General features: G+C 44.9%; 2 protein-coding genes across 2 annotated transcripts; both read left to right on the top strand.

Moving 5' to 3' along the window:
• Nucleotides 1–4,381: 4,381 nt before the first annotated feature.
• On the top strand, nt 4,382–15,410 carry LOC146754330 (obscurin-like). The gene is made up of 5 exons (XM_085527524.1): nt 4,382–4,391; nt 11,839–11,973; nt 12,870–13,139; nt 14,198–14,464; nt 15,124–15,410. Exons 1-5 carry the CDS (start codon nt 4,382–4,384, stop codon nt 15,408–15,410), a joined length of 969 nt encoding a protein of 322 aa, XP_085383650.1.
• A 7,005-nt stretch (nt 15,411–22,415) lies between these two features.
• Nucleotides 22,416–23,660, top strand: LOC146754329 (rho GTPase-activating protein 32-like). Its single transcript, XM_085527828.1, has 2 exons — nt 22,416–22,640; nt 22,960–23,660. Exons 1-2 carry the CDS (start codon nt 22,475–22,477, stop codon nt 23,388–23,390), a joined length of 597 nt encoding a protein of 198 aa, XP_085383954.1. The 5' UTR covers nt 22,416–22,474; the 3' UTR covers nt 23,391–23,660.
• The last annotated feature ends 4,136 nt before the right edge of the window (nt 23,661–27,796 follow it).

Genomic DNA, 27,796 nt, shown 5'->3' with positions numbered 1-27,796 from the left:
GCAAAAGTCATTTTATTCTATCCACAATCTCATCCTACATACAGATCCTTAGAAGGTTCCTTAGGCACACCAACCCCACGCTCCTATTACAGACACTTGCATAACACAGGTGATATACCTACAAGATTATCTACAGCTTAGACTATGAAAACAGGGAGTCTAGCTAGAGAAAATTATCTACCCGTGCTTCTGAGCAATCTGTTAACCACTCTCACACAGTTCAGGCCATTCCAAACAAGATGCAATGACATGTCAGCCACAAAAACAGCTTGATTTTAGGGTGTTTGTTTGGACAAGCCCCTGTTGCATACGGTGGTCAAACATGCATTACTTGGGGGCACATTGTATTTGATTTAACACATCCTCTTACCTCTGGCTTTGCACAGAGTCCAAAGTCTATCAGCTTCAAACTGTCAATCAGCAGATTTTCCCGGTGGATGAGAAAGCAGTCAGGAATGATTTCCACCCAAGTGCCCAAGGAAACATCTTTTCTCTTCTTTTATTTCCTGCTGTAGACAGTGGTTCCCAGTCTACTCAAAGCTCGCTCGCTCTTGCTGTCTCAGAGATCTTCACTGACTGCTGGCAAGTTCCCATCTTCCAATATCCCAGGTGGGAAATACTAGCTTGTATCTGTTGGAAAGGACCTGGGGACTAGGAGGACAAGTGGTGAGAGACCACAGGCTGAATGCAAGCCAGCAGTGTGCTCTGACAGAAAAGAAGTACAACAAGATCATCAGCTGCATTAAAAAGCAGCACAACCAGACCAGGACAAGTCATTCCTGCTTCAACACTCATTGCACCACATCTACAATACTGTATCTGGTTTTTGGCCAGGAAGGATAACAACCTGAAACAAACTCTGAAGCAAGTTCTATGGATGACCTCCAGCCTGTGCAGGGGGCTGAAGCTCCCACTCAGAGAAGAGAAGCTGGGGAGAATGATCTTTGTTCAGAGTGCCTTCCAGTAGCCTTAGATAGAGGGATTTCATAAGATGCCTAGGAAAATGCTCGTGCTGTAATGATTTGCTTTACTCCGAGATACCAGCAGCTTACAAAATGCAAAGCTCTAACCTACTGGTGAGGAAATATTCAAGCCTTCCAGTACCTAACCTGTGCTTCAAGTCTTCAGTGACAGAAAATCCATTGGATGGGGCCAGAGGAATGCATCTCACCCCACACCCTCTGTATAGCCACCATTTGTTTAAAGGATCACTCTTCCTTGAGGCACAAAACTAGAGCAGGTTACACAACAGACTGACACCACAAGGGCTTCTCTCGAGATACAAACTGCAGCAAAGAGCATCACAAAAATGTGAAACCAACACTCAGATCAGATCTGTGTCTCTGCTCTGCTCATTAGGAGCATCATGTTTTACTCCCCTTTCAGAGGAAGATACTTCTTCAAGGATAACAAAATCCAGCTCAGCTACAGAACACAGTACCAAATAGCAATAATTATCTCACATTTCCTGAAGGGAAAGAATCCTAAGCACAAGATAATGAAGGATGTCTGAGCTTCAGCTGGGACTGAATTATTTTCTTCAGTGTCTGATACAATACAACGTTTTCATTCTAGAGAAACAATGGAGATAGCCAGTGATGCTTACAGCTGCTGCCAGGCAGCGTTGTACAGAGCCACAGTCAATCTCAGCTGAGAGCCCAAGGAAGTGAGAAGGAACAGAACTAGGACAGCTGACTTAAACTGGCCAAAGGATATTCCATACTATATGACATATTGTGGAAGGAGTTTTGAAGGGGGTAGAACTTCATGTAAATCTCTTCCACTACTAGGAGGCTAACTGGACACTGATTGGTAGGTGGTGAGCAATTGCTTTGGCATTCATCATAACTCTGAGGGAAGAAAAGACACATTGCTGACACATTGCAGCCCCACATCCCCCTCTGCCCCCCCACAGCCCCACACCCCCCTGTCCTCCCCGCACTCCCCATCAGCCCATCCCACCTCAGTGCTGCCTCTGTCTCTTCTCTCCTCTCCCCGTCCCAGCGCTGGCCTCCCCCGGCCTCCCATTGGGCAGCGGCAGCTCCGCCGGCTCCGATTGGCTGAGCCGCAGTGGGCGGGAGTGGCCGTTGTGGGGGGGCAGAGGGGGGTGTGGGGCTGTGAGGGGGCAGAGGGGGATGTGGGGCTGCAATGTGTCAGCGTCTGGAGCACAGGTGAAGGCAGCTGAGCTGTGTGAGCAGTTGTGTTTGAGTCTGGCTGCAGCTCTCTTAGACCCCACTGAAGGGCTGAGTGCCACTGGGAAAGGATCTCTGTGTGGAGATTGCTTCTACTAGAGGTAGTTCTATCAGACTGTTCTATAGAGCTGTGCAGGGGCTGTAAAAGGAGCTGAGGGGGACTGTAGGGGGGATATGGGGCTGTGGTGGGCCATAGGAGGACTAGGGGCTCTAGGGGGCTCTGAGGGTGTGTAGGGGTTGTGGGGAGCTATTGGAGGATATGGGCAGGTATGGGGCTTTAAGGGGTGGTGTATGGAGAGATAGAGGGTTGTGGGGGCCTTAGGGTGATATGGGGCTACTGGGGGCTGTCGGGGACTGTGGGGAGGAATATGAAGTTGTAGCAGATTGCGGGGGTGTAGGTGTGGTATATATATGTACATCTATGGGAATATACATATGAAAAAGATGGATCCATGTGTGTTCTGGGCTGCACTGAAAAAGGGGTGGCCAGCAGGAGAGGGAGGTGATTGTCCCCTCCTGCTCAGCTCTTGTGAGGCCCTATTTGCAGCACTGTGTCCAGGCCTGGGAAGGATGTGGAGCTGTTGGGGTGGGTCCAAAGGAGGGCCACTGTGATGATCAGACGGAAATTTGGGTGAAGCTGCCTGATTTTATGAAGCTATTCCTGTTATTTTCTTGGTGCTGTGTTTCCCAAATGAGTGGTTTCTGGCTGTGCTGCAGCACCAGTCTGCATGTGAAAATCAACTCTATTCACTATCTGGGAAGATCACGACTTCCCTTCTCCCACCAGCACCACTGAATTACAGTTACTCTAAGGAATCCTTAAAGAAGGGTTTATAGCTGTCGTGTTATCTGAAGTGCTTGGGGCATTCTGATGCTATTAAGCTCTATGTATTAACAAGTTCAAAAAGAAAAGGTAGGCATCTGATTGTTGTGCCAGTTTCTAAGTTATTTGGAAAGCTGTACCACCCAACTACTCCTTCTGTTTGATGGAGGTGACAAAGCTCAGTTTAATTTCTGACTGCTGTTTAAATTCTGGAGCTCAAGCTGGTTCCTGGAGCAGAAAAAGCTCGGTAGCTGTCCCTCCTAAAAGCAGGCACCTCTGAGCAAAATATGACATCTCAATTTCTGATGGTAAGGTCAGGAGATCTGATTCCAGCATCTAGCTTTTGGCTTCGTGCTATGTTAGTGGGACCTTTGGCATCTAGCACTGACTAACAGCAACTGACAGGCTGGTAACAGTGCACATCAAAGCAGTTATGTGTCAGGATGGGTCAGGAAAATTGTATGGCATTGAGATTTCCTGTCTTTGCTCTTTGCAGATCTAACTAGCTGCTGGAAGAATACTGTACGCCATGTTCACACCATTTTTAATGAGCTGGATGAGTCTGTTGTTGGCATTTTAATGCAATTGACCAGGCAGGCAATATGTATGGAGTATTTGGCTCTCTCTACAGTAATGAATATTTCAGTGTCTTCAACGTGTGGCTCATTGCTTCCATTTCAGGCTGCCCAGAGAAGCTGTGGATGCCTGTCCTTGGTGTTGAAGGCGAGGTTGGATGGGTGATGGGCAGTAGTCTGTAACTAGAGCCCATCAGGTAATTCCCAGCCTCCTGCCTGTATCAGTGGCTGCACACAGTGAAAAAGTCTGATGGGAATTTAACCTCTAAAATGTTCAGAAGCAACCAGAGGGTGAATATATTCACTATGCAAATACCTGCAGGAATAAGCTTGTCATGTATGTCCTCAGGTACCACAGTAGTTAATGGTGGGACTCAGTAGGTCATGCTGAAAGTTGAGTCTGCTGATCTTGAAGGTCTTTTCCAGCCTACATGACCTTATGCTAATATTTCTGTATTTCTTTCTGTTCAGCTCCCAGAAAACCTCCCACCCAGCCCCCAGTTGACTCCGTGGTGAAAAATAAAACAGAAACCTCAGTGACGCTGGCATGGTCCCCTCCGAAGATGCAACCCCCATTCCAATCGATGGCTACATTGTGGAACGCAAGAAACTAACTGGCTTCACCTGGGTGAGGTGCCACGAGTCTCATGTCCCCGTCCCAGAGTTCATGGTGAGCAATCTTTCTGAAGAGGCTGATGATCAGTTCCGAGTGTCTGCAGTCAATGCGCATGGACAGAGCCCGTCTCTGGAATTCCCAGGGAGCGTGTACCTTGGTACGCACAAAAGCCCGAATGGAAATGGGTCAGTGTGTGCTGAGCAGCTGTGTTGGTTCCCTAAAGTTGTTTTCTTTGACTTGAAGGATAGTAGTGCATTAACACACCAAAGGCTTTCCCTTATTCCTAGTTCTCCTATCTCCTATCAACCTCCAGCTACCACTAAAGTGATACAAGTTATGTTTCTGTGACAGAGACATGAATATTATTATCTTTTGATATCTCACATGTGCAAGAGGCAGAACTTTCTGTAACAGATTTGAAGCATAGAAGTGCTTCTTCCAGCACTCATGCAAAGGGTGAAGTAGAAATGTACCTATGATTTAATCTTCCATCTCTAAATGAGATCCCAGACTTGCATCTAAAGAGCATTAAGACATCCATGTTGTTCTTCCTCAGAACCAGTCCTGGCTGTGAAATCCCCACTAACAACTGGTGAAGCTGTACCTGGAAGGAATGCCATGTTTACTATTGACCTTACAACAACGTGTTGCGGCACTTGGTACATCAATGGTAAAGTCTTACAGGAAAGCGAGACCTGCATCATCAAGAGAACCCAAACTACTCACAGCCTAATGATAAAGAACGTCACCAAGAACGATGATGGAGCAGAAGTGAAATTTGTTGCCAAAAATGTTGATGTCAGCACCAAGATGAAAGTGAGAGGTATTTGCTTTGATCCTTCTCCTTTCCTCTTCCAGTCAAGGCATAGTTGCTGTGATCGGCTGATTAGAACTGGGGCTGCAGGCATTCACTGACTGTACCAAATACCTGAAATTGCATCCCATAGACTGATGTGAGTCCTGGTAATGACCTAAACATGATAGCACAGAGTGTAGGGTAAGCCAATCTACCCAGCTGCTTGGTATCTGAACCAGATTGCTTCATGCCAGCTGATGAATGTCTGCAGTTCACAGCTATTGGCCAGTGCATTCAGTCACCAGGTTTACCACTGCATCACCATAGAGCAGTACTTTCAGCTCCAGGTTCAGACAGCCTTTCTGATTGCACTGGAATAGTTTAGAAGTAGGGGAGCAATCATTCCAATAATATCAATCAGCGTTGCATGACCAAATATAACAAATAAACATTCGTGATGGGAGGAGCTGTTTGTCACTGGGTGGAAACCTCTGCAGAAGCATGTTTAGAGCATTCTTAATCAGTAGAATGAGATGTTTGGTTGATTTTTACTTAGTAAATCTGGCAAGAAGACCAAATGAAATATCTTGAATTGCTCAGCACTGACATGTAGAAGAGACCTGTGATGAGTCACAAGGATGTTTACTTAGCTGTCATTCCATGGTGGGCTTTTTCTTACACAGATGTAGGGAGAAACTGAACTTTCCCACGCAGGTCTCTGTTTTGCTGCAGGGTTTAGGTCTGATCTCTGAGATCCACATGCTGGGCCTTGATTGCAATAAATGAGAGCCCTTTGTTTGCTCCAGTGGAAGACTTTCCATTTCTGCAGTACCCTCTGCAGAAGACACAAATGCAAATGCACCTTCTTCCCAGCAACAATTGCCTTGTTCTTTTTTACACTGAGTATGCATGAGGCTCTTCATCATATTCTTCTGGCTTGTCACCCTTGTTGATCCATGGAGAAACAACAAAGCCCTAGAGTAGTGTATGCACTTTGGCATTGGAGAGCTTACTTAATTGCTTCTTCTCAATGAACAAACTCCAGAGAGGCATGGAGACAGCTCCAAACAGAATTGAATAACGGGACTAAACTTATGGAGAGCAGAACTTCCTGCCAAGGCTTGTCAGCTAGTCTTAATTTTGCTTTTCTTCTCCCTCTTTGTCACGTTAGCATAATATTTCATACTGGCAGGTCTGCCCTCAGAATTAACTGGCACAGGCTACCCAGGGAGGTGGTGGGATCCCTGGAGGTGTTCAGGAACTGTGGAGATGTGGCCCTGATGGATGTTATCAGGGGGCATGGTGGGGTGGGTTGGGGTTGGAATCAAAGGAGGACCCCCATGTATTTCAGCAGGAAGCATTACTGGTAATAAGACTTTTGGAGCAAATCCTGGTAGGGCCACGCTCAGCTGGTCCAGTCCGGAGGCTGTTCCTCCTTCCTGCTATATCTGCAGTGAAAACCAGCAGCTGCTTTTGTGTGGCTGGGCTCACATCCAGCAGTGGTGAGGTGACTACAATTATTCCACTGTGTGTTAATAGAGGCCAGTTTCATCATCTAACTTTTGCGCTCCAATTAACTTCCATAAAGGAATTCTGTTTTTCTTTTCAGTCCTAAGTGTTGTCTCCATCTTTTAGGCTCGATTTGTTTTCCAGGGGGTTACAATGCAGTAATAGAACACCCTCCATTTATTTCCTTCTAGTTTGCTTGTTCCAATTCTTTCCTCAGTTTTCCGAGTTTAGACATTTTCTTTAAGCCCTGGGCTTCTTCCTTTGGCTCTGTCCCCTGTACAGTGTATGTCTTTCAACTTGTGGAGATAAGGTAATCTGGTACGTGGTTTATAAAAGCTGCCAATTTGCCAGCTTCTGAATTAGAATCTAGCAATTAGAACTAGGATTAAACGTGTATGTTTGGCCTTATGATAAATGAATGCCTCATGGTCAGCAATGTCCCTGCAGTTCTTTACCATCGTACATATTTTGTGTGCCCATATTTTGTTTCAGCACTGGCAAACTTCATAAACAAAGAGACAACTGGAGTCACGACTTGAGCCCTGACATCTGGGCTTCATTCTTCTAGTTCATGAATTGCCTCAGCACTTACATCATCTTTAAACCTATGACTGAAACGGTCCTAAGTTCTTAGCATGGGAATCCAGTCTCCTCTTTTGACAAATTAAACTCCACATTTGGAGAGTTGAGTGTCTCCTGCTGTACCCGAAGGACGTTGTGATCTCTGAGGTGTCTCCCTGAGGTGCTGTAAGCACAGCCATTAGCTCATAGTGCAAGTAAAGCACTGTCAGGTCAAGCCTGGAGGAGTAATGCTTGTCACTGACATGTTCCTGTTCAGGGTGGAGCTGGAGGATAAAATAACACAAGAAATTGTCATTGAAAGTCAATATCTGTGAAATTCAACTGGCTGCATTCACAGAACCTGGCGTTAAGATCTGGTTTCTGGTTTCTATCTTGAACCTCTTTTCCATAACCCAGTCCTCATTTATGAACTGAAGCTCTACTGAAAGCCTTTTGCTGTGTATGCTCATGCTGCAGTGCAGCGCTTGTGACCTATAACAGCACATTCACATTCCTCTGATCACAGGCTCCTTAAGGTTGATTAAGACCCTCTAGTCCGACTGCTCACCCATCACCACCATGATGCTCACCATCAGCAGGCTAAAAACTCAGCAGAGATGATAGATCAAGCACAACACTGGATTTGGGATGGCTAGAGATTCCTAAGATATTGAAGGGTTGCTTGCAGGTGGTGTTGGCTCAGGTATTCACCCTGCATCCCACCTCCCGTTCTGTTTGGTTGAGAATCATGCATTCTGCAATTTCACTTTGTAATTCAAAGCCCCTTTCTTTATCTGTTGAAAAACTGATCTAAAACAAGCCAAGAAGACTCCGTTGGAACTGGTGGATGCAGAACAAAGGCATCCCCAAAGGACAAGTTGCACTGTTTGATGAACATTATTGGATGAGAGTTAAGCTAAGATTTAAAAAGTTCTGGGGCTGTCTCTGAGCATCAAATACAGAGGAAGCCTGCATGATTCCCTGAGAATGGATACCTCCTACTTTGGTGTAGGATGAAGGGAACACTAGCAGTAACTCCTATCACAAAATGTCACATGGCTCAGACAAAAATGCCATCAAGATGGGGCTTAATTAGGAGCAACAAATGGTCACAAGATGGTCTTAGGGCAGGGAAGTAATCTATCTATGTGATACTGATTGATGCTATTAGTTCTTAACAGCTTGACTCTAGAGGGGCTGTTCTTCTTTGGTCACCTAGTTTTAAAAGAATAGATGGCTCCTGTCTATTACAATTTTTAATGCATTATTTGTTCACTGATGCCATAAATGTGCCTGGCATAGCAATTGGCCTTGGTATATCCAGTGACTGAAAGCAACAGTTGTTGCTGTAAGAAATGCAATACTAAGCTTGGTCTGCCTGTAGCTGACAGCCATCAGCTTGCTCCTCAGGCAGGTTCTGTCTGGATGGAATGAAGGGCATGAAATACTGATGTGCTCATCAAACGCTGCTTGTTAGCTTAGAGACAAGGTGTTGAATAGGTTTGTTCATGCATTGAAAACACGTTACTTAGCTACCTTCATTTTAGCTACAGAAGAACACGTGCAGAATACAGAATTGATTAAAAGAAATAAGAACTGTCTGCATAGAACTTACTCTTTCCTTACACAGGAGAATCAAGCACACGTTTGTATGTGAGTATCTCCAGAGGTGAAACTCGATCACCCAAATGTAATGAGCAGAGACATTACAATCAGTTCTAACTGTATCTTCATGCTGTGCTGAATAAGCCTGAGTCAGGATGTAAACCACTTTCTCTTTTTTTCTTCAGATGAAGCCAATAATGTTGTCAACAAGCCCAAAATGACTCCAGAAATATCAGTCAGTCCTTCTGAAGACCTGGAGCTGGTGTGTGAGGTGTCAGCTGCAAGCGGAGCCGTTGTATGGAAGAAAGATCAAACAGAGGTGAAGCAGGACCAGAAGACAACCATCATCTCCCAGGGGACGCACCGCAACCTCATGGTCAAAAATGTGACCCTGAAAGACCAAGGGAGCTACAGCTGTGAAACAAAAGATGACAAAGCAACATTCCAAGTGAAAGTCAGAGGTGAGAAAATGCTTGGAATCCCAGAGATAAAGGAACGCTTCATTTTGTGTGTCTTGCATTTGGAGGATCAACTGACAGCCTCTCTGGTGCAAAACATTTTGGCTCTAGGACTTTCTCTGTCATCTAGTCTCATAGCAACACTTTTCTACATGTGCTTTTCCATCCAGGAATGAATTACTGCAACAAACCATAGGCAAGGAGGGTAACTTGTGCAGCTCTTGTAGTCAGCTGGTGTCTGCAGGGTTACAGTGCAAGAACACACCAGGCATGCAAGGAGTGAGAAAAGGGGAGGTGTTTGAAGGGAACTGGTTACAAAATTTGAGTGACACAATTAGCTGGAAAATGCCAATAATCAGACTCATAAATGGCCTGGGTTGCAAAGGCCCACAGTGCTCATCCAGTTCCAACCCTCTTCTTTCTATGTGCAGGGTTGCCAACCAGCAGCCCAGGATGCCCAGAACCACATCCAGCCTGGCCTTGAATGCCTGCAGGGATGGAGCATCCACAGTCTCCTTGGGCAACCTGTTCTAGAGGGCCGTTCCCTTCTGATTTACTGGAAATGTAGAGAGACATCAGAAGAAAAAAAGATAAGATAGGAGGTTCAGCAGTGCATGCAGGTGTTCTAAATCTCATGTCCAAATCTGCTATCAGACTGCAAAATGTTTAGCTTTGTGATATGATGTGATATGATATGATATGATATGATGTGATATGATATGATATGACATGAAATGATATGTCTATCATTTCCCAAGGCAAAATAGAGGGGAAAGTATTTTCCTGTCTTAGTGAGGCATCACGATGCTCCCTGTGAAGTGCAAGTATAATGAAAACGGGCAACTGGAGTAAGCTCTGCAGCGGACTACAGCAAAACTGTGTGACTCTTGTGATGTCCCTGCAGAGAAAGAAGACGTGTTTACAGAGAAGGACAAGATACAAAAGGAGATGAAGGCTGCACCAACAGAAAATGCCACGCTGAGCTGCGAGGTGGCCCAGGAGAAGATGGAGGTGAAGTGGTACAAGGAGGGGAAACTGATCACCTGGAGAAAGAAGTTCAAGGTGGAGTCAGAGGGCAAACAGCGTCGGCTGGTGGTGAGCCAGGTGGAGAAGAAAGATGCAGGGGAGTACAGTTGCGAGGCTGCTGGCCTGAAACTCACCTTCAAGATTCATGTCACAGGTAAGACAGGTGTTGTCTGAAATACAGCAGAGAACAGTAAAGTAAAATCTAGTTTCTATTATACAGTGATCCAGTTGCAGTAGTCTGTGCTGAGGTTTTTTCCCTAGACTTGATTGCCTGGGTTTGTAGAAAGTATTTGGTTTTAGTATGGCACAAAGACCTGTTTCAGTCTGTCTGTAGAATAATAATTACTGATATATGTACAATGGAAGCAATATTCAAGATATTATTCAAATCTCTCCTGTGCCTGAGATCCCAAACTGTAATTCTTGTTCACTGAAACATTTGACTAAGATAAGTATGTGCAGTAAGGCTGGAGTGCATGTTGTACGTGCAGGCTTTCATGGTAGGAGAAGCAGGAACTTCTCCTAGTAGTACACTGCCTTTTTCCTATGCCTTTATGTTGGAGGCTGCATCTGGATAGGTGAGTCTGCTACTCACAGTAAGAGACCTGGTAGAGCTGACTATTCCCAGAGCTCAAAGTAAAATAGATATCTGCAAATCACACACAAAGAACAAAGGACTGCATTGGTGAGCATATTTCCTTTGTGTCTTTGACAGTCACAGTTGTGGCAATGGTAGAGGCCATGAGGAGTCTGTTCAGGAAGCCAGGAGTACTGTTCTGGGTCATGAAAAGGCAGCCAGTGATTTGACTATCACACGTTTATGTGTTTTGATGTTTCACAGTGGGTCTGAAGTAAAAGGAACTCAGGTTCTGGTTGCCTGCAGGACAGATGTTCTTTTGGGTTCAATATGTTTGCATAGTGACTTGCAACCATGGGACTGGTGTTCAAGGACCCTCTTGGTTCCTTCAGTTCCTAGGTTCTTTCTTGCCTAGATTTGACACTTAGTTTCAACAGAAGAGCTGATATTCTCTAGTGAAGGCTATTAGTTTGGGCACAAGTGGTAACCTAAATCTGTTCCAACCTGTACATACAAACCTGCAAGATGGTCTCATTTCAGTCCCTCAGTCAATACTTTTTCTTTTCTTCCCTCAGAGCCAAAACCTGTGTTTATAAACCAGGAGAAGGTGCAGAAAGAGCTGAGTGCTGCCCTGGCAGCAAGTGCCTCCCTCAGCTGTGAAGTAGCACAGGATCCAATCTAAGTAAAATGATCCAAGGAGGGAAGACTGCTTGCCTCCTCCAGAAAGTTCAGAATGGAATCTGTGGGCAAAACACGGCGTCTGGTTGTGGAGCAGCTGGAGAAGAAAGATGCTGGAGAATACATCTGCGAGGCTGCTGGCCAGAAGATGACCTTCAAGTTGGAAACAACTGGTGAGCATTTGCTTTGGGAACACTAAGCAGCTTTGGTGGGATGTGGATGTGGGGGAATGGCTGGTTTCATTGACATGAGAGAACAGGCAGTGATGCTGTGAAACCAGATGGATGATGCTCAGCCTGGCCATGTGCCTCAGAGCTGTTTGCTCAAGGAAGCCAAGTGTAGTTGTGGGTTTGCTCTCAAGAGCACAGTTTGGTAGGGATGAGTTGGCGGTTGGACTAGATGACCTTAGTGGTCTTTTCCAGCCTTAGTGACTCTGTGGTTCTCTGCTTCAGGAAAGACCTACTCGCTGACTTACACACGTGTCCAAGTCAAGGATGCCGCAGAAATAAAATCTGTAGCAGAAAAGGCAGAATCTCGTGCCCATCTTACAGTGAAAGGTAATTATGCTTCTGATGACGATTTTGCTTAAATTATCTTATGTTATAAACCAGCTAACAACCTTTGCTTTAATGTCAAGGAAGTTAAACACCACCATGACCTTTCACAGAAATAAAAGCTCCAACCTACCTGCCTTTCTGCCCACAAAATATCCAGCTTGTATTTTGGGATTTACTTTGCTAAGTAAAACAGGCGATTTTCTTAGGAAGTTGATTTTCTACCTTTAGACTTCAGATTTGTGTTTGAACGTTGAGGGATAAAAACATAGCTTGAATTTTTCTTCATCTTCTCTGTATGTTTGAAATGAGCACAGGTTGTGTTTTTTTTTTTTAATATATACAATGTTAGGGTATATATATGATGTTAAGTGTGGTAAAGAAAAGGGAGACATTTGAGTTAGCACAGTACTCAAGAGTTCAGTCCCCAGCTTTGCCACTGTTACAATTATAAGGGCAAGAACATCCTGGAAAATGAATTTCTCCTAAGTAGAGTCATTACATTTGAGCTACAGAGACCTTTACTAGGAGAAAACTTGTTGTTCAGAGCTACGTTGCTGTATTTAACCAAAGTAATTATCAATGTCTGTGTTTCACTGATCCTCTATTCCATTTCGTAATGCGAGGAGTTTGATATCGAGATGGGAAGGTCATGATTTGATTTGGATGTTGGACTGGGAATCAGAAGATCTGGGCTCTCTTCAGGTTGTCAGTCTTATTGTCTGACTTCTTAACAACTTTCTTTCTACTACTTTTTTAATGATGTTTTAAGGCATTTTGAGCTGATAGGTGTAGTGTTCATGTGCAGTAATGCTGACATGAGTAAGTAGGGTGATAATGTATGGGTTTTTTATATTCCTTCTAAATCTCTGCTTTCTCTTGTTCCATCCTTCTTAAAGAGCAATCCATTAATCTAGTAAAGGAGCTGTGTGATGAGGATGTGACTGAGCCTGAAGAAGCCAAATTTGAATGCGAGATATCCATTCCTTCTATGAAACCTCCCAAGTGGTATCTGCGTGAAGAAATCTTACAGGCTGGCAGAAACTTGATTATGCAGCAAGAAGGCACCATCCACCGGCTGACCATACCGAAAACCACCACTGATATGACAGGCACCATTCAGTTCTCAATTGGCAAATCCAAATCCACAGCCAATCTGCTCATCAGAGGTAACGTATCCTGGCTTGATTTACATCATGAAGATGAAGAATTAATTACCGTATAGTCTTCCTTCACTGGAGTCTTTGAAATATTGTGTGTTTTCTGGAGGGTCTGCTCCATTTCCAGTTCAAAGTCGTTGGACACTAAATAAGACAGCTGCATCTCAGTAAAAGATCTGTTTGAATAGTTGTGATGTGCTTACTATTCAGACCTACAGAGCTGAGGTTTTGTCCTTGGCTATACCAAAGAAGTCAAATCAGGTGGAATTAATTGTATTTCTGAAGTAGACAAGTTTAAGTTTGGTAGCACCTAAATTTGATGCAGTTTGTCATTGATTTCATCTGAAGGAAACTTCCAGGCTTCTTATCTGCTGTTGTCCCCAGCGTAAGAGTCTCCATTCACATCCTAAAGTACTTGTTATATTTTCAACTCACTCTTATTTGAAAAAAAGCCTCAACTGGGAGCAATTTAATAAGCACAGAACAAGAGCTGGACCTTGCATTTAGTAGATAATATACAGTATTACTTTATAGGAATGTAGTCAATGGCATTCCCTATAGGCAATCGTTTGTTTTATCTTTAGAGTGGTTCAAAGAACAATTGTGAACATGGAATTAATTGGAATGGAATACACGCAAGAGACTTTCCTCTTCTTCCAATTGTCCTCATCCTTTCTTCTCTTCCACCCCTGTTTTGCAGATTACCATTTACAAATCACCAGGAAGTTGGAGGACAAGACAGCTTTGGAACGTCATTCTGTCATCCTGTCCTGTGACTTCAGGCCTTCTCCAAAGGTTGTGAAATGGTTCAAGGGCCACCCACCCATCGAGCCCTCTGAGAAGTACAAGATCAAGAGGGATAAGCATTCAGCAGAGCTCAAGATTCTGAAGCTGAAGCCCGATGATGCTGGTGTGTACAAGTGCAAGGCAGAAACTGCAGAGACTTAGGCCACGCTGACAGCTGAAGGTATGAGCATGGAGGGTGGCCTCTTCCATGTCCTATTTCACCTCAGATTTCTCTTCTTAAGGTTCTTATTTTTGTAACAGTTCACCTTTTTTCCCCACAGCTCGCAATGTAGAAGTGACGAAGCACCTGCATGATGTGGAAACTGAAGAAGAGAGCTCTGCTGTCTTCTCCTGCGAGCTGTCCCATGATGACGAGGACGTGGAATGGTTCCTGAATGGCAACCTCCTTTACACCAACAATTACAAGGACATCAAGAACGTTGGCAGTTGCTGCACACTGACAATGAGTCAGGTTAAGCCTGAAGATGCTGGCACAGTGACAGTGAAGTCAGACAAGGTGTCAGAAAGCGCGCGCCTGAAGGTGATAGGTGGGTCTGGTCACAACCCTCCTGGATGTAAGAGATGCTAAGGAGCTCCAGTTCATTCTATTGTGAAGCAATCCTGCTTCTAAAGCTCACCTCTCTGGGGTGACAAGTTATCAGGGGCTTTCTTCCAGTGGAAGGTTCCATTGCAGCAGATATCAACGAAGGAGGATGGTTTTGGTGTCCTGCCAAAGCATTCCATTGCTTTTTATCATCATTTTACTTAACACAAGAAGAGTTACAGGAGCAATTTTTTTACTGCTTCAGTGCCATGCAGTGTCAATGCTGTTGTCTCCAAGGATTTATGACTGCAGGGAGAGATCAGCTTATCCTCTTAATCCTGTGGCCTGCTGTATGAGCTCTGCTCCATGTGAGGGCAATGCCAGCTCTCCAGCTTTAGAAGAGCTGCATCCCAATAACTTCATATGATATCAGTCCCACCCAGAGCAATGCAGGCTGTCCCTCCTGTTCCCTGTATTCTCCTACTGATTAGTTCAGAATTCCTTAAAGCGCATTCTGTCAAGAGACATGAAACCGCTTTAGGTTCTATATTGGTGTTGTCAGTACTGGTAAAGATTTATTGATCTCTCCTTAAAAAGCTGAAAGCAACTGGAAATGTCTCAACTTCTGTATCACGTTGTTCTGTTTTGCCTGTTTAATTGCAGAGAAGCCTGCTGTCTTCATGAAGTCCTTGGTTGATGGTTTTGGTGAGGAGCGGGGTGTGATTAAATTGGAATGTGAAGTCTCTAAAGAGAAGGTCAAACCAGTGAGGAAAAAGGACGGTGATGTGCTCACTTCTGGAAACAAGTATGAGCTGGTACAGTTTGGGAAGACCCTATGTCTCCTTCTCCATGACCTCGAGAAGCCAGATGCAGGTTTCTATACCTGTGATATTGGCACTGATGTTGCCAAGTCAAATGTCGGCGTTCAGGGTAAGTACTGTGGAAAGTGAAGGAGTGCTAAAAGCACATTCAGTGTGGTCACTATGTCTTACACCTATTCCCCCACGAGCCTTAATAGTTTCTACAATAGAACTGTATTTCTGCAATTTAGCGCAGTGATGTCTGGAAAATTCCCATTGCTTTTGAAGTAAATGTATCTCCTTTTGCCATGAAAATCACAAAAAACGTCAAGAATGTCCTGGAAATGTTTCCTTTCTAAACATCCCTAAAATGGAGAAATGGTTTGAACACCAGTAGGGGTAGGATGGTAACAAATTAGCTAATAGAAACATTTAATGTCTTGTCGTAGGCAAAACCCTTTTTCTCACGCAGCATCCTAGAGTTGTCCTCTCTGTTAGGTTTTTCCCTCTGTAGCTCATTGAATCTTCATTGTGCTCCATGGACTGAGCTGCTCTCCTTGTAGTTCTTCCAGAGCAAAGCCAAGAGATTCACGTCTCTTTTTTTTTATAGCTTTCTGGTAATTCTGAGAGGAGAATGTCTTAGAGAATACATCAGTGAGGAACGCAGCCATGATCTGCAAATCCTGAGTTCAAACACCAGTACTGCTACTCACATTGGTCACGAATGCCTTTTCTCCATCTAAACCTCATACTAACCTATCTCTTATCTTCCAGAGCTGAATATTGGCATTAGCAAACGGCTGAAAAACACTGAAATCCAGGAGGTAGAAGATTGCGCTTTTGAATGCATTCTGTCCCATGAAAGCATTGATGAGTTCAAGTGGACACTGAATGGAAGCAGAGTGGAAAGTGGTGGGCGATTTAAAGCTTCTAACGTGGGTTGGTAAGAGACTCTCCTTATCAAAAGTGTGACTCCTACTGACTCTGGGGAAGTCGTTTTTATTGCCCGTGGTCTAACCTCCAAAGCCTCTCTGTCTGTGAAAGGTAATGAGATGGGAGAGATTCTGGGGTCTGATTCCTTCAACTGTCTTCTGATAAGATTGTCATGAGAGCTAACTCATAATATGGTTAAAGTGAATAGCAACCTTCTACTTGAACCTTGAAGCACTGAGAATTTCTCTTAAAAATAAGTAAAAGGAGGAACCATTTGACACAAATGTGAGAACTACCCAAAGCACTGGGGTAGTGTTGGAAATGGGCATCTCACTACAGCTTGTTCCATTAACAGTAAATCAGGAATGATCTGTTGAGGGAACTGTGGGAGCAAATATCCTCTAAGTATAAGCTGAAGGGATGGCCTTCACATCATCTAGCTGTACAACAAATTCCTATCTAGAACATGTGCATCTGAGAGCATCATCTGAGGCTCCCAGTGTGATCAGTGGAGAGAAGGAAGAGGCAGTTTTCAGACATGGTTCATCATCCTCAATGGGGTAGATTTAAGAGAGAATTAATGGTGCCTGGAATTCTATTGTCTGTACTTTACAAATTACTGCTGGCTGTAGGATGGCGTCTGTTGCAAGTGCCTCTCTAACTTATCTCCAGCATGTAGATGTGTGTATTTTGAGAGAGGCATCCTACCCTAAGTGTATGTTACTCAAAAAGCATGTTTTCTTTCAGAAAAACCTACTGAGGTAACAAAACAGCTGGAGGATAAGACAGCAGCAGCAGGGCAGGACATCAGCCTGAGCCGTGAGCTGTCGAAACCAGATGTGAACATCAGGTGGTACAAGGATGGCAAAGCAATCAGAAAAAGCCAGAAGTACGACTTGCAGCAGGAGGGAACTGGGGCCATTCTGATCATCCATGACTCTACTGCCAAGGACAGCGGGGAGTACACCTGTGAGACAGAGGACTCTGAAACAAAAGCCAGGGTCACTGTGCAAGGTGAGTTGAAAAGCACACTGGGGATGGCATGTAGAGAAGTCGAGGTAAATATCTGCAGCCTGTGGGTGATGTTTTTCTCTTCTGTTTCCTTGAGCGGGATCAATTCTTAGTTTTCAGAAAATATGGTGGATTAAAATATTTTAGTTAAAATAATCTCTAAACTGAATGATAAATGGCATGAGAAAGCAAAGCTGAGAACTAAGCTCCAGAAGAGAAAACAAAGTCAAGTATGGCATATTTAGAGACAGGTGAAGAACCCTTGAGCGCATTGAGGAGTACTAGCATACTCTGGAATGTCTCTTGGGCTCCCTACAGCACACATACTTGCTCTGGGGCATGTCTGGATGTCTGTAGAGCTCCTTGCAGGGCCCTGAGAAACCTCTGGGGCACATTAGGGGGCACTGGTTTCCATGTGAGTGTTTCCAGGTTCCCAGAAGTCAACAGGGAAGCCTTTGGAGACCCCTTGGGAAGACTCAGTGGGGCCCTAGAGTGATGTAGCAGCTTGTGTTGGTTGCATCTGCTTGGCAGGGAAGCGATTTCCCTGGTGGGAGCTGACTGACTGGGAGGTGATTCCCTTGGTTTAATTAATTTAATTACCTGGATTATAATTAAATAACACTGTTCAGCATTCAATCAAGATTATATTTTTCCAAAGTACTGCAGTCGTGCATCTGTAGCAGCTTTCCTAAAATATATCGAGTTTATTCAAAATTCCAGTGATGCTCCTAAAGCACTTGAAGTGCATTTGAGGTGGCGAGTGACAAAACAGCTCTGAGAGAATCATCATCAAATCAGAACATTGGAACGGTAACTAATAGCAGAGATTCTGATAAGAATATTTAAATTTTCAAATTACCTTTTTCTAAAGTTGTATTTCACCAAGTTTCATCAATATGCACACTGAAGAGCTGACTTGCTATGTTTCTTTTTATAAAAAATCATGTGTTACAATTGAGAAAAGAAGGTATAGCATGTAACATCCTCCAAGTAAAGTGCAAAAAACATTTCTTCACAGTTCCAATTAATGTCTTATGTTTTGTTCAGACTCACTAAATGATGTATTTCAGGGTACATCACATGGGAATATAAGAAGACTATTCAGAACAGGAGCTGCAGAGCAAGATGAACAGCATGTGAAGGTAAGGCCGGGAACCAAGGACACAGCTTTTGTGTCACTCAGCCACCTGTGGCAGAGGTCAGGATTTCAGCAGGGATTTCTGCAGACGTTCCTTGAACACCCCCAGGGTGGGTGACTCCACCACCTCCCTGGGCAGTCCATTCCAGTGCCTGGCCACCCTTTCTGAGAAGTAATATTTCCTAATGTCCAGCCTGAACCTCTCCTGCCGCAGCTTGGAACCATTCCCTCTAGTTCTATCAGTAATGACACGAGAGAAGAGGCCGACCCCCAGCTCACTGCAACCTCCCTTCAGGAAGTTATAGAGAGCAATGAGGTTTCCCCTGAGCCACCTCTTCTCCAGGCTGGACATTCCCATCTCCTGCAGCCTCTCCTCATATGGCCCCATTGTGCTCCAGACCCCTCACCAGCTTTGTTGCCCTTCTTTGAACACGTTCCAATGCCTCAGTGTCTTTTTCTCAGTGAGGGGCCACAAACTGGACGCAGAATTCGAGTTGTGGCCTCACCAGTGCTGAGTACAGGGGGACAGTCACCTCTCTGCTCCTGCTGGCGTCACTGTTTCTGATGCAAAATGTATGTAAGTGTCACATGTGTGACATCCTTCTTGATGGAGTTCTGTGACTGGAGTTCAATGGATTTGAGAGCTGACTTGAAGCCTGTGGGCATCACCCAGGAGTTGGGGTGAGAGGATGAGGCGTAGGAACAGGAACCTCTTTGGTCGTTATTAACTCCCAACTTTTTGGTCAGGAATCTCTGTGTGTTTCTTTATCATGTAAAGAACAGAGTCATTGTGCAGCTTGTGAATGAATTGATTCACGCCTGCTGATTGGTGCTGTTCTCTACAGGGAGCTGCAATGGAAATGGACACTTGTGGTCCACTGTCCAGCCCCCTCCCGTGTTGGATTTTCTGGGCTTTGAGACACGTCTTCCAGATGCACTTTGTGTTATTTCTGATGTGTTGACCTGTTGAGCTCCAGCCCCAAAGGAGGATTCAAGTACTACCATTGGGAATGTAGTATTTCTTGCTAAACAGAATTCGTGTGCACCCTTGTCTTTCGTCTGCACAAAGGATCTTGTAATCATCTCTGTCTGTGTTTCTTTTAGAGCCAGAGATGGAGCAGAGAGGAACACAGACTTGGGTGAATCTTCATTCAGGAGCAGGGACACGTCATGCTCATCTGAGGTGTCTGGCTGACAGCAAGAGCAGAGAGGTAAGTTTCATAGGGTCGCGTGCCCATTTTATTTTATTTTTCATTCATGATGCATAGAGGCGTTCCCCAGACAAAGTGAGCATTTCTCAACTGGACTTTCTAGAAATGAGCTAGGCAGTGAAAATGGGTTTGAAGCATTCCTAAGAGCCCCGCAAGAGAATGCTGAGAGTTAATCTGGCACCCTCCTTTGGAAACGTCCGTTGTCTGTCAGCTCTTCAGCTGTGCCCTAACACCTCCCATTGCGCTGCCACACCAGGATAGAATTCCAAGCCCACACTGAGTCCTGGAATGTTGTGGTGCCGTGTTGGAATCAGATGTGACCACGTGGTCTTGGCTCCCCGCCTTGTGGGGGGTCATGGTGGACCAGGCTGTTGGCCGTTGGTGATGTCATAAGCGGCTGGAATGAGGGGAGGAGCGGTGCGTTCTGTGTTCCTTTGTGGGTGAGCTAGTGGTCGGAGTGGTTGGTTGTCTTGTTGTTCTTGTGCCTTTTGTGCCGTTAGTTAGTTAGTTTTGTTAGTTAGTTAGTTTTGTTAGTTAGTTAGTGTTGTTAGTTAGCGTTGTTAGTTAGTTACTGTTGTTTGTTAGTTACTGTTGTTAGTTAGTGCCGTTAGTTAGTTAGTTCCGTTAGTTAGTTAGTGCCTTTAGTTAGTTAGTGCCGTTAGTTAGTTAGTGCCTTTAGTTAGTGGCTTTAGTTAGTATCTTTAGTGCTTTTTCTTCTCACCGTCGTGTGCAGCACCTTGTAGGTAAGCTGAGCTGACGTGGGATGGATGGGTGGGCAGTGAGGTGTTGAGAACTGCTGGCTGTTTGAGCTCACAGCACCGTATTGCTTACTCTTGACCATCAGACGTAATTTTCCCCGGTACACACGTTCCAAAGGGGGTATCAGTAAAGTTGGCACCTGTCCCGTGCTTCTTCCATTGTCTTTGCTCAGTAGTGGAAGCATTGTAAAGTTGCTGGGCGGACAGGCATCACGTAGCCTGAGACTCAGCATGTCTTGCAGCAAGTGGGTGGGACTGTTGTGCTGTGTCTGTTATTCCATGACTGTTATAGCCCTGCTCACTGACCTGCTCTTTCTCTCTCCTCTCCTCACCCTCCACCCACTGCCTCGGTGCAGCTTTTGCTCTCATTTCATCCGAGCAAAGCGACAAGGAACTGCTGCAGATAGCTTGAGGTGATCTCACTGCCAGGTACGTGCCATGTTTTGTCCCCCCGCATGGTTTTGCCGCAGGGTATGCGCGGGTAGCTCTGAAGAAGTCTGTCCATACTGTGCTGTGTGAATAGAGAAAACAGAAGTGTGTTTCTGCTCTGTTCCAGCTGTTCACACTTGCTGTGATGGGTGCTGCCTGCAGTGGGATCAGCCGTGAGCCTGAGTTGGCGGCGACGGAGGTACAGTATGAAGCTCTGGCCGGTCTTTTTTCCCTGTGTTGAGCCATTATAAGGAGCTGCAGGTGTACTCTCCTGCAGGAAAGAATGGGCCAAAAAGGGCCTGGCCACCTGTCTGTGCCAGTGCCATTGCTGATTAGTCTGGGTAGAGAGAGATGCATCTTTGCATAGCCTGGCAATGCACGCCAGAAAGGGAAATAACTGTGATGAGACGTGCAGCTCCTTCTGAAGTGCTCCTGAGAAGGACGGAGCGCATTTGCTGCAGCTTTCTTTGCAGATGTGCTCCTCACCTTGAAATCCTCCTGGTTTGTCCTCATCTCCTGACCACGGCCTGTGCTCTGTTTTGCAGGCTGATAACATGCGGGAGCCGCAGCTGGTGCGTGCTATGTCATCTTTAAACGTACCAGCAATTGCGGCAGCCCATGTTATTAGGAGCCACGTCGCCCAGGGGCCGGATGAGCTCTCTCTGGAGGTAAGCAGTTCCAGGCGTTCCTTGTTGTTGTGCACAGAATTAGTATAGAGTGTGAACACCTCAGGAATACTCTCATATTTTGTGTCGTAGAAGAAGGCTTTTGTTTTAGCTGTGCTGAAGCTGGGATTGATGTTTCAATCTTTTGCAGGTTGGAGACATCGTGTGCATTGTTGATATGCCACCAAAGGAGATGAGCCCCTTTTGGAGAGGCAAGCGTGGCTTTGAGGTAGGCACACATTTTTGACTAGAGAGCACAGCTTCAGTAGAGTCGGGAATCTCCGGTTGGAGCTGCTCTGCCTGCACAGGATGGCTTCTGGATGCAAACAGTTGCCCTGTGTCGGTGTCAGAGGACCTTCCCTTTGGCTCTGGGCTTGGGCTAATGCCCACCTGTCTTTTTGTTCTTATTACAGGTTGGTTTTTTCCCTGGTGAGTGCGTGGAACTCATCAGGGGAAAACTGCCCGAGTCCATCCTACATTCATTGCCAAAGCCAGGTGCGTATTTTACATTTGACAATGCGGGTTAGTAAAATGGGGTCTGAACGTGGCTTTCAGGGGGTTCATTAATGCCCGAGTTGAGCAAGCTTAGAAAGAGAACTGCATTAAGCTCCTTGGGCACCTCCAGGGATGGGGAAAATCCGTTCTTGCGTGTCTTTGTTGGGAACATGCTTTCTGTTGTTACGTGTTCTGTTGAATGTGTTGCACTCAGCCTCGTCCAACCGAGCCAGGGCTGAAATGAACTTGTTTTTTTGTTTTGTTGCGCAGAGCCAAAGAAACGGGGCAAGTTCATCTCCTGCCTTCGTTCCCTGTTGAAGGCCTGCCCCAGGAGAGCGAAGCAGCCTGAGCCTCCAACATTCTCGGGATCCATGTCCCTGCTTGACATCGTTGAGAGGTATTTAGCCAACAGGACTTGAGGGCTGAGCTGTAGGATTGGAAGCATCCTCTGCTGTTTGAAACAGAGGGCTTTTCTAAGCTGTGTTTCAGCAGAAACCAGGCATTGCCAGGAACAGGCAACTATTGGCAAGGGTTCGGTGCAGCTCTTCCCTCACCCTGCACCACGACTGACAGCATGCTCTGTTTTCTCTGCAGAATGAGTTCTCCCAGTAAGAGGGCAGAGTCAGCAGCTTGCAGTTGGCGTTCCTGCTTCTGCCTGGGCAAACCATCCCCTGTGGCCAAACGCCAACTGCAGAGCAGTGCCAGGGAGCCCTCTGAAGCTGAAGTCTTGGTCCTGGCAGGTAAGCATGCAAATCCAGCTTTCAAATCACTGCTTGTCAGCAACACAGGTAGAATTCATGCTTTCAGTGGGCTTGTACATCCTTCTGGCATTCAAGCCTGTGCCTGACATCTTCAGTTGACCCCTGTCTTTCCCAAATGAGTCTCTTGTCAACACAAGAGCTGGACCTGCACGAGGATCACTTTCAAGACAGTGACACTGTTGCTAGAAGCCTATTTGCTTCTGCCCACCATCACTGCATAGCCAAATGTCAAGAACCTGTTTCATGATTCATCTTGTGAAACTTTGACACTAACTGCTGTGCGTCTACTCCTTCCTAGGTGACCTGAGCCCTTGTATATCTCCAAGACGCCAGGCATGTTACGATGCAGCATCCTGTGATTCCATCAATGAAGAACTGTTACTAAGCACAGGATGCTGCAGTTCAGATGAAAGCCTTCCGTATAACATCAGTTATAAAGAGAAGAATGCCATCATCGTTGAAGCTCTCGTTCATCCCATACCTGTTGAAGCTGCTGACCTGAGCCTGCCAGACTCCTCAGGCACCAGCCTGAACCGAGTGCCTTTCGAGGACAGCCCAGCCCAAGCACAGCACGAGTGCCCCGACAGCAGCACAACCATGCAGGCTCAGGTCAGCATTACAGAGGAGAAGCCAAACATCTTGGAGGGGGAGGTAGAATCAGGCCAAGAGTCCCAGGCTCCGGGCAACAGCACGACTTCTGAGACACTCTCGTCAGACAACAGAGAATGAGTCCCATCTTTCCTCCAGACCTCACACCCCCTCCTTTTTCCTATTGAATAAAGGCACGCTCGTGCTCAATCAACGCCTTGACTGAATTCTGAGTTTTCATTCGCAGAGATTGGGATGAGTACAAGAAACAGCAAGACAGCTCAGCTTGCAACGCTCTGGCTGTGGGGTGCGTGCAGGGACACTGTAACCATACAGGGAAAGGCTTCCACTGCTTCCTCAAGCTGTAGTCCAGCCCTGCTACTGCTCTGTGGCACAAAGCCCTGAGGGATGTTCCATATTGTTAACCTAAGTGAAGCCAGCTTCATGCACTGTGTTTTGTTGTTGCTGGGTGAGAGGGGGATGCACGTTGGTGAGAAGATGAGCATTGCTGGATCTGCCACGAGTGTCCCTTCTGCCTCTAAGAATATGTCCTAAGTAGGATGTGAACACTGCTGGCACTTCCTCATTGCACGTGCTTGGAGGATCTTCAGTTCTTGCACATTCAGGATGTCTGTCAGTGACTACGAGGAAATTCTCAAGTACTAGGAATTCCATGAAACAGTTGGAACGGGTAAGTGTCATCTTTGTACAGAAACAGCACGCCTAACAGTCTGTCTCACCACTCTAGAATTAATCTGAGAACAGATTAACAGCTCTTGTCAGTTCTCTAAGTCAGGTTTCATTTGTATAAATTTGAAATTCGTTTTTTAAACCAGTTGGAAATTGTAATATTATATTAGAGAAGAATTCACACTCAACTTTAAGCATCTGTGTTTTGATTTGTAGGTGGTTTTGCCAAGGTAAAACTCGGGCGGCATCTTCTTACTGGTGAAAAAGTTGCACTAAAAATCATGGAGAAAGTTACTGTAGGGGTAAGCCAAAAGGCATTTAAATATGATAATATCTTCTGTTGGAGTTGTGGAGTTCTCAAGAACACGGGGGCAGGTGGGATGGTACATACGAATGCAGCCTACTGGTCCCATTGCCTTTTGAAAGATGCTGTAGAGCTGGAAAAAGTTTAACAGAGCACCACAAATCTTGTTGCTGGTTGTTCAGAGGGCAGTATTCTCTGGCTTTAAAATGGAGGAAGTTATTACATCATTACATTACATTACATTATTGTTACATTATTACAGCAACTTTACCAAAATGCCAATGAAAATGCTGAATGTTTTACTTTTCAGTTTTCACAGCTCTGTTTCAGAATTTCTATGGGAGTGATGTCAGTCATTGCTGAGTTGATGGTGAATTGTGTACTGTCCCATATGTGCTTGTTCTGTTCCACAGCAGTCAGATGTGGTACCTGGTATGTCACAGTAGTTAGCGATTTCATCACTTGCTTTTATGGTCTCTTAAGGATGACTTGCCTCATGCTAAAACAGAAATTGATGCCATGAAGAACTGAAGTCATCAACATGTTTGCCCATTGGATCACGTAAGAGAGACATCAAAGAAATATTTATAGTCATAGAGGTAAGAAATAGTTTCTGCTTTCTGTGCTGTCTTTCTTACTTATCTTTCTCTGATACTCTCTAAATGCATTTTCAGATAACCTTATCTTACAGGGAAGCTGTTTGATTGCATTGTTTCTAAGGACCGCCTTTTGGAAGAGGAAGCTCCAGTCTTTTTTTGACAGACTGTTTCAGCAATTGCTTCTGTTCACAGTCAGGGTTATGCCCAGAGACCTCAAACCAGTGAGCCTGAACTGCAGTCAGTCTTCCATAAATAATAATGAATGTGTTTTTATTTTTCTGTTGGCAGAGAGAGTTACAGTACTTCACTCCATTCCAGTGGATTGCAGGAGAGAACTGAAGGGGGGAGAAGTAACACAAAGTAGAACTCATGGGTTGAGATAGAATTATGTACTGAGATAGAGAAAAGGAAAATAGTTATGATGAATGCAAAAGCAATTGCTCACCACCTACCAATCAGTGTCCAGTTAGCCTCCTAGTAGTGGAAGAGATTTACATGAAGTTATACCCCCTTCAAAACTCCTTCCACAATATGTCATATAGTATGGAATATCCTTTGGCCAGTTTAAGTCAGCTGTCCTAGTTCTGTTCCTTCTCACTTCCTTGGGCTCTCAGCTGAGATTGACTGTGGCTCTGTACAACGCTGCCTGGCAGCAACTGTAAGCATCACTGCGCTATCTCCATTGTTTCTCTAGAATGAAAACGTAGTATTATATCAGACACTGAAGAAGATAATTCAGTCCCAGCTGAAACTCAGACAATAACTTGTGCTTAGGATTCTTTCCCTACAGGAAATGTTAGATATTTATTGCTATGTGGTACTGTGTTCTGTAGCTGAGCTGGATTTTGTTATCCTTGAAGAAGTATCTTCCTCTGAAAGGGGAGTAAAACATGATGCTCCTAATGAGCGGAGCAGAGACACAGATCTGATCTGAGTGTTGGTTTCACATTTTTGTGATGCTCTTTGCTGCAGTTTGTGTCTCGAGAGAAGCCCTTGTGGTGTCAGTCTGTTGTGTAACCTGCTCTAGTTTTGTGCCTCAAGGAAGAGTGATCCTTTAAACAAATGGCGGCTGTACAGAGGGTATGGGGTGAGATGCATTCCTCTGGCCCCATCCAATGGATTTTCTGTCACAAAGATCATTCTCCCCAGCTTCTCTTCTCTGAGTGGGAGCTTCAGCCCCCTGCACAGGCTGGAGGTCATCCATAGAACTTGCTTCAGAGTTTGTTTCAGGTTGTTATCCTTCCTGGCCAAAAACCAGATACAGTATTGTAGATGTGGTCCAGTGAGTGTTGAAGCAGGAATGACTTGTCCTGGTCTGGTTGTGCTGCTTTTTAATGCAGCTGATGATCTTGTTGTACTTCTTTTCTGTCAGAGCACACTGCTGGCTTGCATTCAGCCTGTGGTCTCTCACCACTTGTCCTCCTAGTCCCCAGGTCCTTTCCAACAGATACAAGCTAGTATTTCCCACCTGGGATATTGGAAGATGGGAACTTGCCAGCAGTCAGTGAAGATCTCTGAGACAGCGAGAGCGAGCAAGCTTTGAGTAGACTGGGAACCACTGTCTACAGCAGGAAATAAAAGAAGAGAAAAGATGTTTCCTTGGGCATTTGAGTGAAAATCATTCCTGACTGCTTTCTCATCCACCGGGAAAATCTGCTGAATGACAATTTGAAGCTGATAGACTTTGAACTCTGTGCAAAGCCAAAGGTAAGAGTATCTGTTAAATCAAATACAATGTGCCCCCAAGTAATGCATGTTTGACCACCGTATGCAACAGGGGCTTGTCCAAACAAACTCCTTAAAATCAAGCTGTTTCTGTGGCTGACATGTCATTGCATCTTGTTTGGATTGGCCTGAACTGTATGAGAGTGGTTAACAGATTGCTCAGAAGCACAGGTAGATAATTTTCTCTAGCTAGACTCCCTGTTTTCATAGTCTAAGCTGTAGATAATCTTGTAGGTATGTCACCTGTCTTATGCAAGGGTCTGTAATAGGAGCGTGGGGTTGGTGTGCCTAAGGAACCCTCTAAGGAACTGCATGTAGGATGAGATTGTGGATAGAATAAAATGACTTTTGCAGGTGACGTACAAATCCTGTGATTGCATATGCTTGAACTGAATTGTTTCTTGATCTTCAAACTGATTTCCAGAATCCTTTATTAACATGTAAGATGGGTGCTGGTAAGAAAGAATGGGAAGACTGCCTTACTGATTCCAAGAGAATTACTTGTCCTCAAATGATTTTTCCTGGCCAAAGTTAGAGCCTCTCACAGGTAATCGAGATCAACAGGCTGTTGTTGCACAATCAACAGGCACAATCTAGATGATCAGCTGAGGAAAATAAAGCATCATGCCAAGGGTACTAGATAAGTGAGCAGCTTGAGATCTGCACATTTATGTGATACTCATGGTCTTAGACAATATTTGTTTAGTGAGGTCACATTGAATGAAAACAAAATCTAAGATTAATGAAAATATACAAAGGAGAAGAAGCCTCTGAGGCTTCTGAAGTGTTATGACCAGAAGACATAAACTCTGTTTTTGAAAGAGCTATTTGCTCTGTTAATTATCCATCATTTTTGTGCAGTCTGTTTTGTCAGACTTGTCTTTAGCTTCCAAGTTGTATGTGAAGGCTTGTTTGCACTGTAATGCACAATGTACGAAAAATTGAGAGATGAAAATGTGAAGAGTTTTTCTATCTTTGATTTCATGTCTGGAATTTTGGAACCCACTACTTGCAGTTGTTAATCTGTCCAAACTGGTCTGGTTTGCAATGCCCTCATACTTCTTGAAAAGCTCTGCTGTTAAAGGCAGAACAATTCCTACAAGTGCCATGGCCCCACTGTTGTTCTAATTCTTGTTTCTTTGTTTTCCACACGCTGCTTTTCAAGCCTCCTTTTTCTTTACAGTCCAAGTGAGAATTGCACTGTGAGGTGTCTGAACCTTGTTGTGCCT

The sequence above is a fragment of the Coturnix japonica genome, chromosome W (genome assembly GCF_054131305.1).
Source record: "Coturnix japonica strain WE chromosome W, WE-NBRP24, whole genome shotgun sequence".
In the NCBI taxonomy this organism is placed as follows: domain Eukaryota; kingdom Metazoa; phylum Chordata; class Aves; order Galliformes; family Phasianidae; genus Coturnix; species Coturnix japonica.
The sequence above is the reverse complement of the archived record's forward strand: the minus strand, read 5'-3'. Positions and strand labels throughout refer to the sequence as shown.

Coding starts and splice junctions, on each gene's coding strand:
- LOC146754329 (XM_085527828.1), top strand. CDS start 22,475: ATGCTCTGTTTTCTCTGCAGAATGAGTTCTCCCAGTAAGAGGGCAGAG. Junction 22,641..22,959: donor TGAAGTCTTGGTCCTGGCAG/GTAAGCATGCAA, acceptor ACTCCTTCCTAG/GTGACCTGAGCCCTTGTATA.
- LOC146754330 (XM_085527524.1), top strand. Junction 11,974..12,869: donor TGCCCATCTTACAGTGAAAG/GTAATTATGCTT, acceptor TCCTTCTTAAAG/AGCAATCCATTAATCTAGTA. Junction 13,140..14,197: donor AGCCAATCTGCTCATCAGAG/GTAACGTATCCT, acceptor TTTTCCCCACAG/CTCGCAATGTAGAAGTGACG.